Consider the following 17426-nt stretch of genomic DNA (forward strand, 5'->3'; position numbering starts at 1 on the left):
TTTTTTTTTGGGGGGGGACAGTTCTTGAGCGGTCAATATGAATATGCAAATTGCAAAATGAGCATGTCATTCCCTCACAGTTTACAATATAGTTTGTACATACAATTTTGAAATTGCCCGTGTTTCGTTCAAACGCAATTATGCCCGAGGCTCAAATCCTCGTATATCTAACTGATCACTATTCTGAAGTTATTTAACCAGGAATAACGTCATGTTTCAGACTTCTATGACAGGAACATTGAATTTTCATCACTTATTTTTTTTTTTTTTTGTACACGATAACTGGAAAATTGTCAGGGTATGACATGGTTAGCTCACTCATTTGCATATTCATATCCACTGTACAAGAATGTTTTGCAGAAATTGGCAAAACTTCAAAATGTCATTACTTCCTTATTTTTCATCCAATTTCAGTCCAATTTTTACAGTTGAAATCGTAAGATTTTACTCCTTTTTATCAGACTAACTTAGATTTGGACTTGACATCCTCTTTGAACAAATGCTAATTCTGTTTTAATCCCTCATTCTCTTGTACACTGTGTGCTGTAAAAACAAACACAGATAAAGTATCGCCGGTGTATCATTCTACATCTACGTCTAGATCTTAGGTAGATTTTCGAAGTTAAAAAGCTATCTTATGCAATTTAAGTGCTTTTTTTCTTGGCAACCCTAAGGAAGACAGCTAAAAATGCAAAAGTGAAGCATTTCACGCTTTTCGCTAAGACATATTACCATTTAATTGTCTGCTGATAACTTCTTAGATAATTCAGAAAGTATAAAACACTCTCGTTCTCTCTTTAATGACTGATGAAACATTTTCCCAGGGACTCGCGTGTCTGCGTATGTGTCGATATGTCACTATGTATGCAAGTCAAGGCATTTACAAGTTCATTCATCTAATCAAAAGTGGCTTGGCATTTCACGTGGCGTACAGCGATGATTTTTCTGATTACCTGCGCAAGCCGTGCATCAACTAGGCGGATGATAAACTCTTCACCGTATCCGATTTCTCCCAAGAGAATATCAATGGTTATCATTCATAATGAGATGTCGAGAAAAAAAACCCTTGCTGCATGACGCTGCGATTTTTGTATTTTTAGGCCGAAATGTTGATTTGAATATAGTCCATTATTAAAGCTTGATCATTGCGTAATAGAAACATAACACGAACAAGTCTAGAAATCAATCTACTAGCAGACCAGTGATGTCTTTTCTCATTGACTTTTTTTATCTCTCCCTTAAATACATTCACATTAATCCTGACCCAGAAAACATGTGTTTTGAGCCATTTTTTAAATCTTTTTCACTCGCGTTGCCCCGTTCCAATTTCTCAATCCTCCTTTATGTGTCTCTTTATTCGCCTTTATTACAATAGATCTGCCTCCCGTTTTCCCGCATTCGTAGTATTTTCTATGTTGTTACAGTGTCTCGACGTATTCAGTTTCCACTTGCAACTATTCTCTCTCTGTTCCTTTTTCTGTTCCAGTTAAAGAGAGTGATCTTGACTTCAATTATGTTGATGAAGAGTCTGGTTACCGCTCTCATTTGAACTTTTATCAAATCACCTTTGCTAGCTGACATTCTCCCTAGTTCACACGATATCTGTATTTCGCTTGTTAGTCAGAACTTGGGCCATAGAAAGAGAGAGAGATCGAGATCGGATGTGGCACGAAGCTCTTCAACATCACAACGAATTCTCTCCTGTAAAATAAGACGCGCTGATCTTCAACATCGCTATCACCTTTCGCGGCTTCCCTTGATATCCTATTAGAATATCGCAGCGAAGAGCGAAAAAAAAAATGCGATTGCCGATACGTGCGCGCTTAAACATTCCCATATCCATCTACACACTGATAGTACACCTGATAAAGACGTCCCATTCTTGTATGTTGATTCGAGGGATTCCCAACTCAGCGTAATACGCGAGCAGTAACCCAAAACAGCGACAATAATTACATTACAAATTATGGCATATAAAGTCGTCAAGACAAACCAGATTGTTTGGTCGTATGTATTACATAGCCAGCCTCCAAGTATCATTTTAGACTGACACTAACGACGTTATATCGGTCAAATCCTACCATCTCATATTCGAAAACACAGTTGTGATGATGATAACTAGCAGAAACTACTGCAAATCACTTGTAAAGAATTCCCATTGAAGAATGTCGGACAAAACTTACCCGCAACCCAACTCGAAGTGAGGTAGAAAAGTCCGTGTGCCATTTTTGTTTTTAACCAGCAATGAACTATAAAAAGAAAAAAAATACAATTTCAATATATTATTTCGCATATATGTGACGGTGATATAATGTGAATATGCAAACAGTGATATCCAATTTCCAATTTAAATCTTATATGGGCACAGAGATGTTTTATTAAGGCAGTTTATTACATCGAGAGAATATAAGAAACTGTTTGATTTTTAGGTCAAGGTTTCGTATTTTAGTTATTGTTGTTGTTGATCCAGTTTTACCTGTTACACGCGTCATTCCAACACAATACAATACGCCTCCCAGGTCCATTTTTGGCAGATGATTTATGAAATTTGAAAAAGGTGGCAAACAGAAGCTGCTGCTTTTTTCTACCACATGACTTCTGCATGAGAAATCGTTGCAAAGTGCTAGTGGGGCATGATCATCATTCTCGTATATCAAAAAAAAAAAAAAAAGAAGTGAAAGAGAGCACAATAGGGCACACACTTGTCAATGTATAACAATGCATGTCTGTACAGATGGAAAAAAAAAATGAAAGATCAATTGATATCATAAGAGAGGCAAAATGAAGAGCAAAATGTCGAGCATGTGCCTTGCACACTACCGTTACTACGGTGTGATAAAAAAGGGTGTCTTGGATGGCTCACCGTTATCAAATATAACATATATAAATCATAAATCAGCGTTGACAGGTGAAAAAAGGTAAATATTTTGTTTTCTCAGAAATAATGCCGGCACATAACACACAAGGGTTATTCCGTAATTGCTTAAAGGCATAATTTACCATTTGCAGATGAAGCATTAGTGCTTTAAAATAGTTCTAAAATGTGAGTTAGGGATAGAAACAACCACTGTCAAAATTTGAATCCGTATAATCGATGTCAAGTGTTGTTAAATACACAAAATGTGAACAATAGTTATAATAAAAATGTTTCCAGACTAAACCGTATACAGTTACGGTTTACTGAGAAAAACCCTGATATCTCCTTATATTTTAGGTTTTATTGCAAATATTTCATATGGTAGGATGTTTTATGATACAGCAGACCTACACATATGCATCAAATGTGATATCTTGAACATTTTTGAAATCACTGCTCCCAAAGGTAAACTGGACCTTTAACATGTCACTTACTCTGCACACATTTTACTTCTATTGACAGGTTATTATGGAACTGTCAAAGCTCAACTTTTCCCGCCTCCTGAAGGAAATCAAACCTCAAGGAGGACTACATACAATCCATCTCTTTCTTGTTTTGTTTTTAATGACAGATGAAAGAAAACTAACTGATTAAATCGTATCGGTGTCTTCGAGTCGTCTAACACGGCTTCGACTTGGCACCACTTGCAAATGATACTAATCTTCGTAGCATTACTTTAGCTTAGATTACTTGGCACTCCTATATAATCGCAATTCAAAAGACAGTATGATTATATAATGGGCATATATTTTACTCCTGTCATAACAACCTATCATGCTTCTACACTCATACACTAAGAGATTACAAACAATCCTTATGGCTTAAGAAATGAAAGTTTAGTTTTCATTCGTCCACAAAACACCTAGAATCTTCTACGCAAGGAACATCACATTAGCTGACTTTCCAGGTGACTAACTTTCATTCAAATTTGTCGAACTGTCTTGATAATAATTTGTCCGATTTTGATTAAAGTGTCTAATATCTTATTCAAAGTGACACTGATTTTTTTTTTCTTCTGAGAATAAAAGTCCTCATTACCCCTTCCACACCTATCACATCAAATGTCATTGATATAGCCTGCAAGCGGGTTGCATGTGATAGGAAAAGGGTCAACTCACAGGTCTGATGGGCACTCGTCTGTATTTTTCGTTGACATCCCTTCGAGTTACCCGTTTCCTGTCGGCCTTTTTATCAATCGGCGGAAATCCGCGGACGCCCGCACCAGGAAGTAACGACCATCCCCCTTTTGCGACCGACCCACTCAAACAAGAACAACGAAAACATTCATCGATCTCCACTCCGCCCACCCCCACCCTCTCACACGCACACACACACACACACATACACACTCAAACACATTGAACGAGGCTGCATGGACTCCGACCCAAATGGGGCGCCCTTTCCTTACCTGTCAAGCTTTGTTTTTTTTATCTTTCTTTTTTTTCCCACACGTTTTCTGTCTTTCTTTTCCAATTCAATTTCCTTGTGATTGATAGTGAGTGGCTCTGAATATGGCAAGCAGAATTCATCTACTCTCACAGATTTTGATTGAAAAGTGATTCGTCCACGACACCCAACCCCCGTTCATGCTTTTTCTACTGCATGTTGTCATTACCATAATGGCATTTACTGAGTTAGACAAAAAAAAAAAAAAGGTCTAACGGGAGAAAGAGTGTTTTCATCATCATTTCTAGGTCTCATTATTTGAGAGTGTACATACCATCAATCAATCATAATGTTTTCGTGCAGACAGTGGAAAAGAAGATCTGTTAACACTGCCTGCAAACTCGGCGCTGCATTCACAGCTTGCAGTAACTTTTCAACTCCTCCGATTTTGAATTTGGAAATGAAGAAAATACAAAGAATAGACAAGAATAGTTGCAAAATTCCAAAATGAAATAAGATTCATTTACCCGAGAACGAAATGTGGTTCGTTATTCCGACAATTCGGTTGTTGGAAAATGAAAGAAAAACGAAACAAAACAAAACAAAATTGTTATTCAGAAGGTTCCTTAATAAAAAGAAAGAAAGAAAAGAAATATGGTTCATTAATCCGAAAATGATAAACAACCTTCGATGACCATGATTAACTTCGGAATTACGAACCTTATTTTGTTTTCAGATTAACAAACATTCGGAATAACGAACCGTATTTCATTTTCGGGTTAACGAACCTTGGAATAGAATAATAAATTCTCGGAATAACACCACACAATAATGTTCTGATTATGAGCCCTCTTTCGTTCTGGGATGAACAAACATCCAGGTATACTAAACTTGTGAGTTTTTAAATAACGAAACTATGGAATAAGAAACCCGATTTCATTTTCGGTTTGACGAACTTCCGTAAAAAAAAAAGAACATCTCCCGCACTATTGCACATTGTAATCATGTTATGTATTGGGGAAGGTCAAATATGCAGGAGCCCCTGGATTAAATTTGAAGTATAACTTTGACTTTTAAACAGCTGATTGCATCGTATGAATATGATAAAGGGTTTGATTTATCGAATTCATTCTACCCTGAATCATGTAACATAGAATTATAACCATGCCAACGTCTTAAAGGAAAATTTACTAAGCTTTAAAAAAAAGTCTGAAAAATAGTTTAGCCCCGAACAACTTAAAAAATATTATAGGCTTGGTATATTATGTAGGCCTAAAATGAAAATGGGTTTTTTAATTGTTAGTTATTGTAAAATTGTTTCAACGAGCTGCCGAGTTTACACCAAACAAAATATGTCAAAGTATAGGGCAAGATAATATGGAAATATGACAAAAGCAACATCATAAAATGATTGCGCTTGGACTTTGATGTCAGTGTGTGCCACACGATGCTATATAAACCATGCTCAGCAATCACACGCATTTTTGGGAAATGAAAAAAAAAACATACAAAATGAAATCAATAATAAATGATAATGACAAATAAATAGAATTCTTGATTATGAAATATCTGTTTAGGTAGTTACTTTATTTAACCCATCTACCGTATTCTAATGATGATCAATAAGCAGGATTTTCACGAAAGAAATACGTATAGGTATGTCTTTTAAATGAGTCTGCGGGCATGTGTGTGTTCGTTTTTATGTATTGGTCATGTTGATATGTGTCTCTGTGTGTGCCTGTATTTGTGTGTCTTTGTGTGTTGTGGGTTCCTTAGAGTCGACAGAACAGCGAAAGGAAAACACCCTTGTGTAACCTTTCCTGACGCCTCCAGACACAATATGGGGAAAACGTAATCAATCCCAAAATTTTCATGATGCGTTTTGCAGACTTACAGAAATAGAAATGAATTGTACCTTGAGACGCATGAAAGGAGCTTTCCCTCAAGGAGTAAGAGGCTAGCTCGAGAGGAGGATGCAACAACGGATAAGTGACAATGTGATTTAAATTCAGACAGAGTTAAAAGCCACTTCTAAAGCAATCACTGTCTTGTTGTAAGCGCAGAAGAAAGAAGGAGAAAATATTTTCCTTGCTGGACCTGTATCTTCTGATGGAATTGGGAAAAAATGTCATCCCTACATCTTTAAACTTGCAAGCTTGCTTTTTAGTGGACCTCTCAGTTCTTTTTTTTCCTCAACTGAAGCATAACTTTGTACTTTTTTGCCAGTATACATTCTTTTGTTTATTTGTATCATTTATCTTTTACAAAGTCGAATGTTTATGTTTATGATGTAATTCCAAATATATTATGCGTTATGTTTTGTTGAAAAAAAGAAGAATGAAAAATAAATGAATTGAATTGAAAAAAAAACTAAGAAAATAAGAAAAAAAGTACGCTCACAAAAAATGCGGAAAGAAGGGATAGTTTATGCTCACGATTAATCAATGCGTACCATTCATGACGTCACTGTAATTTGACTAAGATAGCTAAATCGAGTAAAATGCTAAGTGAAAAGTGAAATGCCGAAGACTTGGAGAAAAAATTAGTGTCACTTTACTTGTTCACCTTGTATCAGGATCTGATGCTTTGTGATTTTGTGCTTTTGTTTGATGGTATTTCTATGAAGCGATTTCCTTTGGGTGGGGAGGGAGAGGGGGAGGGGAATTGCTGTTATCTGAGCTTGATATCTGCAATAATGTATAGTTAGTAAAAATGATTCTTTTTATGTAAAACGTTATTTACTTGAATGAAATTTAAAGACAGGTTTTTTTTTTTTTTTTTTTTATAGTTCTGAGGTGCTCTGTAACATGTCTGCGTCCAAGTTTTACGTCCCACTTTAAAACTTAACCAAACAAGCCCATCATGTGCGTCGCGTCTCCCCTAAAGTCTAATGTTTGCCCGGCATTTCCCTTCGTCGGTCTTTCATGTCACCGATGTTAACTTCATTGACTCGCGAATGAAGTGGTGGCAAGTCTCTCGAATTAGTGGTAGCTTTATTGAAATGCGCTCCTCCACCACGGGCCTTGAGGTCCAAAGGAGGTTTGTGATGAGGGAACAAGATACCCCCTTAAATGCATGATGGCGCCGCTCGCATAACTTCGAGGATCTAAAGCTGGCGCATGTATATGACTCCGAATCAGCCGTTAAAGGACTGCCTTCACTGGAGTACGGCATGGAAGTGCGGTGAGACGGGACACGTTTAGGCCGTTCCCACCCACCCCCACCTTGCATGAGAAAGTGATTCAAGACGCTGCATGAATGAGTCTGCGATCTTCCACAATGTTTATTCAAAGTGATGCTCATTCTCGTAAAATGTCATGATAATAAGGATAGAACATTACGGGCATCTTAAGATCCCGTAATACAATACTGCCGCTGAATTGTCGTCAATACTTGCATGAATAATGTGTGAGTTGAAATAAGTGTACTGAAAAAAAAAATTGTTTTATCACACTCTTGATACGTAGAAATTTAGTCATCCTATTGCGTTGGTGGTCTTCCACTAAGACATGAAGTACATAATATGCCAACAAAATTCCACTTCTGTTATATCCATTGCCATCGATAATACAAGATGGTCTTGTGGCCAGCCTTTTTGACGTTTACTTCAAGTTGTATTCGCAAAATGTATGATTAATTCAGCGAAAAAAAAAAAACTTGATACCTGATTCAAGTTTCACTGCGGATTAATGTCGCAAGCTCACAACCAGAATTTCGAGTGCTCTATGTATGATATATATATTTTCAGTTGGGCTGTTGTGAAAAACATCTTGAAAGATGTTAATATTAACTTGTATCAGTGTAAAGTCGAAATGTTATCAAATAAGAGTTTTCAAAGCGGTTTTAATACATACTTCTTATCCATACTTAGACATACTTATTTATCTCTCACGTTTCTAGACGAGGAATTCTGATCACTGCTGATTTTTTTTTCTATATATATATATATATATATATATATATATATATATATGTGTGTGTGTGTGTGTGTGTGTGTGTGTGATGAAACAACATTTATATGGCGCCACTTATCTGTAGAAACATTCGGCTCCCACAATGTGTCACACATCATTCACAAAGTTGCTGGAAAAGATAAGTCGGTGTATTCATAGCCGAAAAAAACCTGCTGTGGAAACTAGGGTTCTATGATGAACTATGCTAAATTGGTGGGTGGGGGAGACTACAAACGTAAAGCGTGTTCCACTCATCGGTGCATCGTTACTGACATAATCCAATACGGGAAATGAAATAGCGTAATTTTAGGTGTCAAAAGCAATGCTTGTTTTTATGAAGCGGAAATGTTCGCCAATACTCACTGCTCATTCGAAAGTGTTCAAAGCTGATTGCAATGACGCATCCGAACGGGACGCCGAAATCAAGTTTGATATTGCGTAATTGCCTTCGACTGCACCTGCGTAGCTAAGATCCATCACAGTGACCATACTAGTCAGTCGCCGTGAGATGGACAGCCTAAAGAAGAAGGGGGTGGCTCTCTTTGCCGAATTCCAGCAGACAGGAACTTTCTAAAGGCACAACTCCCGTCTCGCCGAGAGTAATAGGACATCAGGTGACTGTCAATCAGTATCACAAACATAGAGTATCAAATTAATTAGGGTATCCCTCCCTCCGATAAGATGATAAGATATGAATAGCACCATTTATTCCTCCAATATAGAAGTCTTCTCTTTGCGTCAAAGACCCCTTTGCATTTGTGTGTGTGTGTGTGTGTGTGTGTGTGTGTGTGTGTGTGTGTGTGTGTGTGTGACCAGCGGACATAAAAACCGGCCATTTTCCAAACAATACCCCTCGGGCCACGAGAGAAGGCAGAGGAGGGAAAATTAAGAGAAAGGATTTCGTGCACAGAATTTGACAGCGAATGACTTCAGTGTGGGGACTCGAGCTGCAGGAAATTTGAGCGATTTTAGCTCGTCGTGCACTTTCCGCGCCCTTTGCAGCGCGCCAAAATACCATTTTCTTCCTTTACGACTTTCAAGACAGACGCTGTGAAAGGCAGCTACCTATACCATATTTCTGTTGTCTCGGATCAATTATTTGCAAGTCTTGTTCGAAGCTTTTTTAATGAAAGAAAAAGAAAACAGATGTAGTGCGTTATTGTTAAGGTAAATGCCGACACTGCCTTCCCCATTGGCAAAGCCACGGATGTGGATTTCTGTTCGCGGGGAATGAAAAGGTTGGAAACGTGAATTGCCGGCGGCTGTATTGTTTTCCATCTGCCTAACGCCATGAACACCGAATTGGAGGAAAAGAAAAGAGTTGCCCACGTGCCCGTGAATAACTTGTACACTTCAAGCGTATGAGGGCAACACTCACAACTCTTTTTAGTGATTACTCTCGCACAATTCAACTGTGCTTCTCTCTTCTTTTCTAATATGCGTGTTTGTTTGTGTGTGTGTGTGTGTGTGTGTGTGTGTGTGTGCAATATGAAAAGTTTAAATGCAAAACTGATATATGCACTGTTAGCTTGAGATATGAGATCAAAGCTGCTGAAAAACAGAGAAAATATTTAAAATATGTGGTAAAAATATCATCACAAATTATCTTGTTATGTAGAGTACAGAATCACTGAAAATATACACAGAATTATATTTCTTTTTTTATGATGATCTTACTGTAAAAAAACAAAACACACATATCTCTGAAAATGGCTTTTATCTGCTTTTGCGTTCGAACTCTTCATAACATCTTTGGCAATTCTGAAATGATGTATCTCACTTGCAACTTTCCCTTTAAAATATCTACTTTTCGCAAGAACTGGTACCTTTACGTGTTTAATCTCTACATACACATTGTGGTGAGTCACTCGTAATTTTATAAAGCAACATTCTTAACAATGAACTCGTACATTATCATCGTCATTTCAGATTGGTGGCCATAATTATATTGGGCACAATCCCTATATGAGAAGGAGGTGACGTTTTACGGATACGTATTGTATATAAAGAGCCCATGCATACTGGTCTATTCTTTTCCATATGAGCCTATGTGAAATAAGCTGTGTATCCGTCGATCCAAATATTTCGTTATTAGTGCAATGAATAGACGCAGGACGCAGCTTCTTAGTTGACCTAATTAAATGCCAGTCTTTATCATTCGCGAACATGCTGATAAATGGTGGACGTGTTTTGTTTCCTGGCCTGTGGTTGCTTTTTCCTGAATGTGTGCATTGTATGTGTCTCTGCGCGCTTAGTATTCCATTATGTGACTTTTTGTGCACTACAAGCTGTTGAGGACAAAATTCATTTCAAAGTGCATGGTTTCTTTGTCGGCAGGGGAGTTAACCAGAAAACAGTTTTATAACTTAAAAGTGGGGCTTGGAAATGTGGTTTTCATTTAATGCATGCTCGGGCCCCTTGTATTCAAAGCAGTATTCATTACAGCTGATCTAAGAAAAATCAGGAAAGAATCCTGTAGACATGACTTTGACTTTGAATTTGCTTGTATAATTCTGAGAGGGCTCAAAGCAAACCTATTTTCCTGGTAGCCTAATGGTGTACTGTAAAGGCATAAAATTTCGCTTGCATTGAATTTTCGCAAATTTCTCGAGGAGCCAAGATCCACGAAATTATATTGCACGCAAAAGTTCTTGTCTTTACACAAGATTTTGAATGGAAGTGGCAATTCGCGAAAAATTTCATGCAGAGAAAAAGATCGTCTGTTCCAATGCGCGAACATTACATTTTCATAACGCGAATATTTCTTGTTTTACAATACATTAAGCTTGTCGAATGCCTTTATTATGGGCTAAGGATTGCGATCAAGCAGCAATAGCCTTTTCTGAGGCATATCGATTTTCAAAGTAAAGTGTGTCCAAGCAAATCCATTTGCGTTCTTACATCGTCTCTGGGCCTCTGTTCTAATGTAGTCTCAACGGTCTTATTCCCTTTGAACCCATATTTGATGTCGCCAAATAAAGTGAATCGGCATGCCCTACTGATAGGACGATCATTAACCCATGTCTCATTGTATGATGATCAGCGACTCTCTTAGATTGGCTGGGATATTATATGTCTTTATGATGACAATTACTTTTGCCACCCCTACTTGTAAAAGTTGAGCGATATGATACCAAGTACATAATGGCAAAGACCCTGTTATTCGCGAATAGGAATTGCGAAAAGATAGATAAAAGAAAAATGACAATTTACTCGACTGGCCATGTCCTGGCGCTAATTAAACAAGAACTATACTTTTTTGTACTTGTTTTATTTGTCGGAAATAGTCGGAAAAGTGATGAAATCGACTTTCAAGAAGGTTATCTATCACAGTTTCAAACATTTTTTCAACATACGCCTCTGACTTGTTTTAATTTTTTTGCACAAATTTCTGGACGGAGGTAACTTTTGTTTTATACATTTCATCATTAGGTAAGATTTCATTTCATTTAATGAAGAAACAAGCAAAATATTATTATTGTTCAAAATCAATCCTCAGATTGCTCAGCAAGAACACTCAAGCATAATGTACAGAAGTTTGGAAACTCGCGGTGTCACTATCAATATAATGAACGAAAACATTTATCATCATGCCAGCAAATTGTCTCTAAAGGTTGTTTTTTTTTTCACAGCTGTACATAGGGGAAATTGCTTACGCTAATACCGGACACACATGTCTCTTTTCGAAATTCTTTCAGAGCACTCTGACTCAGTCTTTTTCATGGTTTCATTTCACAAAAAGTTGTACTGTAAGCATATGTGACAATTATTCACCTCAGTTCCTTTCTGTTTTATTATAGGAAACATTGTTAATCCTTGTCTTTAAAAGGGGGAAAATATAATCCTTGCCTTTAAGAGAAAACTTTAGGCCGAAAAAAAAAAACAAGTTACTGTTTTTAACGTTAACCCGTTTATAGGACCCAAGTTGTACTCCAATACGGGCTGTGTTTCCAACAATGTAACATATTCAATGAGGATCATTTCTTTCTAGACCTAGAAAGAGCAGGTATGTCAAGCACAGACAAAGTTGAATGTTATGGCTTCTGAGAATGCAACGTAAAACAAAGGACAAATAAGGCATTACAGTGACTTGATGGAACTCGATTTCAGCGTTTTCATTAAAGCAATGAAATGAATTGCCGCCGACTCTTAGCCCGTCTAGTCTTTCAAGGCGAATGTAATCATGGAATGGAAACGCTTTGTAATTCCAATGCGCTATATACTTCCTCGATGATGACACGCTCGAAGTAGACTTCATGCATCAAACATGAAGGTATGCATCAGGAAAACCAAGGGCAGCAACCCGAGATATTATATATCTTTTTATTTGATAAAGAGAGTTTCGACTGCTTGAGTGAAATGTGGCCGTTTGTTGCCTGCCGATGGACCAACAGGCATGGGCTGGTGTTTGTCGTTGTTGTTGTTTGAAGGCGCATTGTCCATTGCAGTTGTTCGCTTTAAATAATCCCGCTCCTCCCATTCCCTTCCCTCCCTCTGCCCCTCTCCCTCCCTCCCCTCCCCCTCCCCTCCTAACCACTCCACTCCACCCCCTAATTCTCCCCCCCCAAAAAAAAAAAAAAAAAAAAACACACACAAAAAAAAACGGGTCGTATATAGAAAATACGTAAACTGCACGATATACGCTCTTAGCTTTATGGTATACATACTTCTTGGAACACCATAAAAGTCAACGCTCTGCGTTATTTGAATAGTCGGAATCAACGTGACAGTCACTTATCCAATACTTACATTGGGAAACAGAGACTCAGTCTTGTTGTTGTTGTTTTTTTTTTTGTTCGTATTTGTTTATATAAAGAAAGAGACTTTGGGTCATCTAGAGGGATAAATATTTATGTTTTTCAATGCAAAGAGTTTGTTTGGCGTGCCTCGCGAGCTCAATGCAACCATTATTGTGTACAGTGATTACTGTCTTTTCACTAGAACTTGGTAATGCTATACATCATTACAGTGTAGCAGAAATTTGAAACACCAATAACAACCCCAAAAAAGCAACAACAACAACAACAACAACTCATCACTCATTATACAGTCGCACTTGAAAGGGGAATCTGCTCCAAACATTTAACACGTTTACTTTATAGCCGAAGGTGACTTCGTTATCTTCAAAAACATCTTGGCGACCATTTTGAAAGGGATTTTCATGTCTTTTTGGCATGATGAATTTATTAGTCAAAGTACGTGTTCCCAAGTGTAATACTTTCATCTCTTAGAGAAGATGTTAATAACAACCTTTTCAGTACGCATGAAAACATCCTGTGAGGCATATTAGGATGTCTAATGTGTAGATTGGTTATTTTGGATACAACTTTGACTGATTTGACAAATTTGCCCTACCGAAATGTGAGTAGAGATATGAATTATTGGTTTCACACTTGCTTCAATCCAAAAATCACTTTAAAGCAGAATTTCCCCCTATTCATCAGAAAATATATAGAAATGTCCGGTTTTAGCGGCCACCTTGAATAGCTCTAAACCCTGAAGGATACAAAAGTTGCATTATCGGGCATCCTCAAAATAGGTTAAACCCATCAAAAACATTGGGCCGACAACACAACAAAGTTAAGCCTCTGGCACCAATATTATTGCAACATGCAAGCCTGTACCGGAATATAAGAATGTGGTATGCAAAATTATGCTTGTGCAGCTCATAGCTTCTTATCATGATTAGAACGTCGCGCCCAATTGCTTTGAACTTGCAATTATATCATAAACATGAAATAAAGGCGACCCCAGATATTAAACATTAAGACCAATCAAAGTTGTCATTTTCAGAACAGTTTTGCGTTTTTCTGACGCAAGTTTTCAAGCAAGTTTCCTGCAGAAATGTAAGTTTCTAGTAGCCTACTAGGCATTTTGTTAAACGAAAATACAGATATATCATGTTAGAGAATACTATTATTGTCCAGTCGGCAACCAGTTGATACTAAATGGATATAGGAGTTATGTGTTCAGTACGTGTGATTAATTGAGCGTAACTCAGCGAATCGAGCGTAATATCAATACTGATCTTAAGTCTGTTTCATACTTTCAAACGCTTGATCTAAATCACAGATTTAATAACAGCTCGAGGCTCGAGGGGTGAGGGAGATGGGATAGGCAAACGTAGAAGGCCGTGATTGCCGCGGATGTATCAGATTTTTAAACTGCCAGAAAAAAAAATTGCCGCGGCAGTCACGGTGCTGATGAGAGACCTAGAATAAAAGGACGTAAAATAAAACGGGGTAAGCGCAAACAACAACAACAACAACAAACAATCAAAACAAACCAAAACATGACAGCACATTACGAGCAGCAACAAAACTTGGAGCCGGTTTGCAGTGTGACGCCACAGGAAATACTGTGTCGTCTATAGTCTGACCGGCTGGTAACTACATATTCACTAGAGCGAGGATTGGAACGAACAAGTCTAGAATACGGAGGGGAAACTAGTCTAAAGAAGCCTATCCCACGTATGTGAATACCCACGGCGCACTACATTTCGGACGAACGAGGTCGCCTTGGCAGCCGGGAATATGGTGTAAACGTAGCATTAGGAAGCACGATGGTCCCATACCTGAACCTGAGGAACCTATTTTGGTAGAATATAAGGTACAGATGCAGTATCGTTGATTAATACACCTTTGAGGGCCTTCTGATAGCTAAAATGAGACTGAAACCAAGTAAACGTAGTGGCAACAATTCCACAGCCTATCGAAGGTGATGTGATATGATGCAATGATCTACAGTATCAAAAGCAGAGGAGTATTACGTTTTAAAGCATTCAGTTGCATTCACATAATTACTGATTCAATTCAATTCAATTCGTTTATTTCCATTTCAATCACAATAAAAACAACATGAAGCATTAGGTGTTACAGATGAACATAAACAACAATGACATGTAAAAGAAACCACAATAACAACATCAGAATTACAGTCATGAATTGTTCCAGAATACAAAAGGCAACAAGTAAAATGGAAAATGGTGTACACATAAAAAGCCAATAAGGCCTGTAGGCGCGCATACACCGTTGTTACAAATCGTGTAGAATTGGAATCAAAGTTGTTTTCAAAAATCATAAATCAGTTTTATACAGAAGATACACAAAAGAACATCAGACACAAAAAAGCAAAACAAAAACAAAAAACGATATGAACATAGAAAGAATTATTAGATACATCAATGCAATCTTAATAAAAAGATAAAAGATGTCTTTTATACTGCTTCTTAAATGAATTATTATGTTGCTTATTATAATTATCTGGGTTAATGATTGCATTCCAAAAAACTGGTCCTGTATGACGAAGAGTTTGTTTTAATTTCGTACGGGGACATTTCCATTGATGAATTTTATTGCAGCTCCGTGTGTTATGAGTGTGTATTTCAATTTAATGTGAACATATTCATGATGTAAGGAGAGAGTGTATCTGTGTGGAAGCGTTGCATGAAAGAAATTATTTGAAGTTTATTTATATCGTGCAGCTTAAGTGTATTCAATCGTTTAAATAACTGAGAAGTGTGAGCTAAATATGAAGATTTTGTAACATTACGAATTGCTCTCTTTTGTAATTTGAATAACTTATCAAGTCTGGAATTAAAAGTGTTTCCCCATACGACATTACAATACAACAAATGAGGCAATATAAACGAATTGTAAAGAGAAAATAAAACAAAAGATGGCAATTCAAACTTCAAACGATTTAAAACACCTACAAACTGCGCAACTTTTCTGCATACATTTTCTATGTGTTCACGCCAGTCAATATTTTCATCCAGAATAATACCTAAAAACTGAACTGATTTACATCGAGTTATTGGCTTTCCATATTATTTTTATGTCATTTGTGAATTGCACATTTCCCTTCTTCTTATGAAATAACATATAATTAATTTTATCTACATTTAATGACAGTTTATTGCACTGAAACCATTTCACAATTTTAAACACATTTTTATTTACAATATCATATAAATATCTATATTACTATGTGAAGCAAGAATAGTGGTGTCATCAGCATACAAAATGAAATCAAAATCAGGGCAAGAATTAACAATATCATTGATATAAATGATAATATATGATTAGACTATATAATCTCATGAACTCTTTCTTTCCTTGTTTTTGTTTTCCTCTCCTCCTTTCATGCAGAAACAGTGGCGGAACACAAAGGAAGCCAAATTTAATTCGCTCCTGGACCGACTCCGCGAAGCGGCTCGAAATGTAGAGGATGACATCCCGGAGTGGATACGGGAGGAAAACACGGCAGACTCCATGCTGGATTCGCAATCTGTAGTCCCACAAGATTCATTTCAGCGCTTGTTCGCCCGTCTCTGATCTCAGTCGACTGAAATTATTGCAAAAAAAAATACTTGGGTATTATCGCATTTAAGAAAAAACGGGGTGCCAGGTGTAATATCGAACTTTCTGACGGAATTATATCAAACTAGTGGGGGTGCGTCTCACTGCAGTTTACGATGTGTTCGTTAGGGAGAATTATTTTCATTACGTCGTGAATGGATGTATATTACTGATGTGACATACTAAGGCTAGATGACAAATTTTGAACTATTTTTGCAACATCAACTATTCGATTCGAAGAAACCTTGCTATGTGTGATGGAATTTGTTTTTTGCGTTCAAAATGAAAATTGCATTTCCGAACAGATTGATTTCATTTTTTTGACTTAGTCGATATATATATTTTTCTTGTTTGTTTTTAGTTATTGTTGGACATAGTTATTTTGTTTCTTGTACGAAACACATTTAGAGTTGAAACAAATTATTCTTTCTGCATAGGAGGCACGAATAGATCAGACAGGTAAAGGATTATTCCATCCTTTCTACTTGTATATCACACGCTTTCCATTGTGTCTTAATCACTTTACTACGTGAAAAGGAGATCAACGTTCAAACCAGTAACATCTGGCCCTTGAAAGGCAATGTTAACTGCAGTACTGAATTTAGCAAGAGTACCTTGCTTGCTTTCTGAACAGCTCGACAATTACACAAATTAGAATTAGGTCATCACACTTGAATTATGTTTCTCATCAAAAATCGTAAGTGGAGTGTTCCTAGAGTTTCCTTTGATTCATTGACTTTCGTGATCAATGATCATCATTGTGCAATCTGAAAATTAAGATATTATTATACAAATTAAAAGCGCTAGTCA

At 37.1% G+C, this 17426-nt stretch overlaps 1 protein-coding gene across 1 annotated transcript in view; it reads left to right on the forward strand.

Annotated features, from left to right (window-relative positions):
- Positions 1-16653, forward strand: part of LOC140237668 (uncharacterized) — a 95650-nt gene extending 78997 nt beyond the window's left edge. The window contains exon 5 of the mRNA XM_072317593.1: positions 16407-16653. Coding sequence (XP_072173694.1) covers positions 16407-16592 — 186 coding nt within the window. The 3' untranslated portion in view covers positions 16593-16653. The remainder of the gene's footprint in view (positions 1-16406) is intronic.
- Positions 16654-17426: the final 773 nt, after the last annotated feature.

Source organism: Diadema setosum, chromosome 14 (genome assembly GCF_964275005.1).
Source record: "Diadema setosum chromosome 14, eeDiaSeto1, whole genome shotgun sequence".
NCBI classification, from domain to species: domain Eukaryota; kingdom Metazoa; phylum Echinodermata; class Echinoidea; order Diadematoida; family Diadematidae; genus Diadema; species Diadema setosum.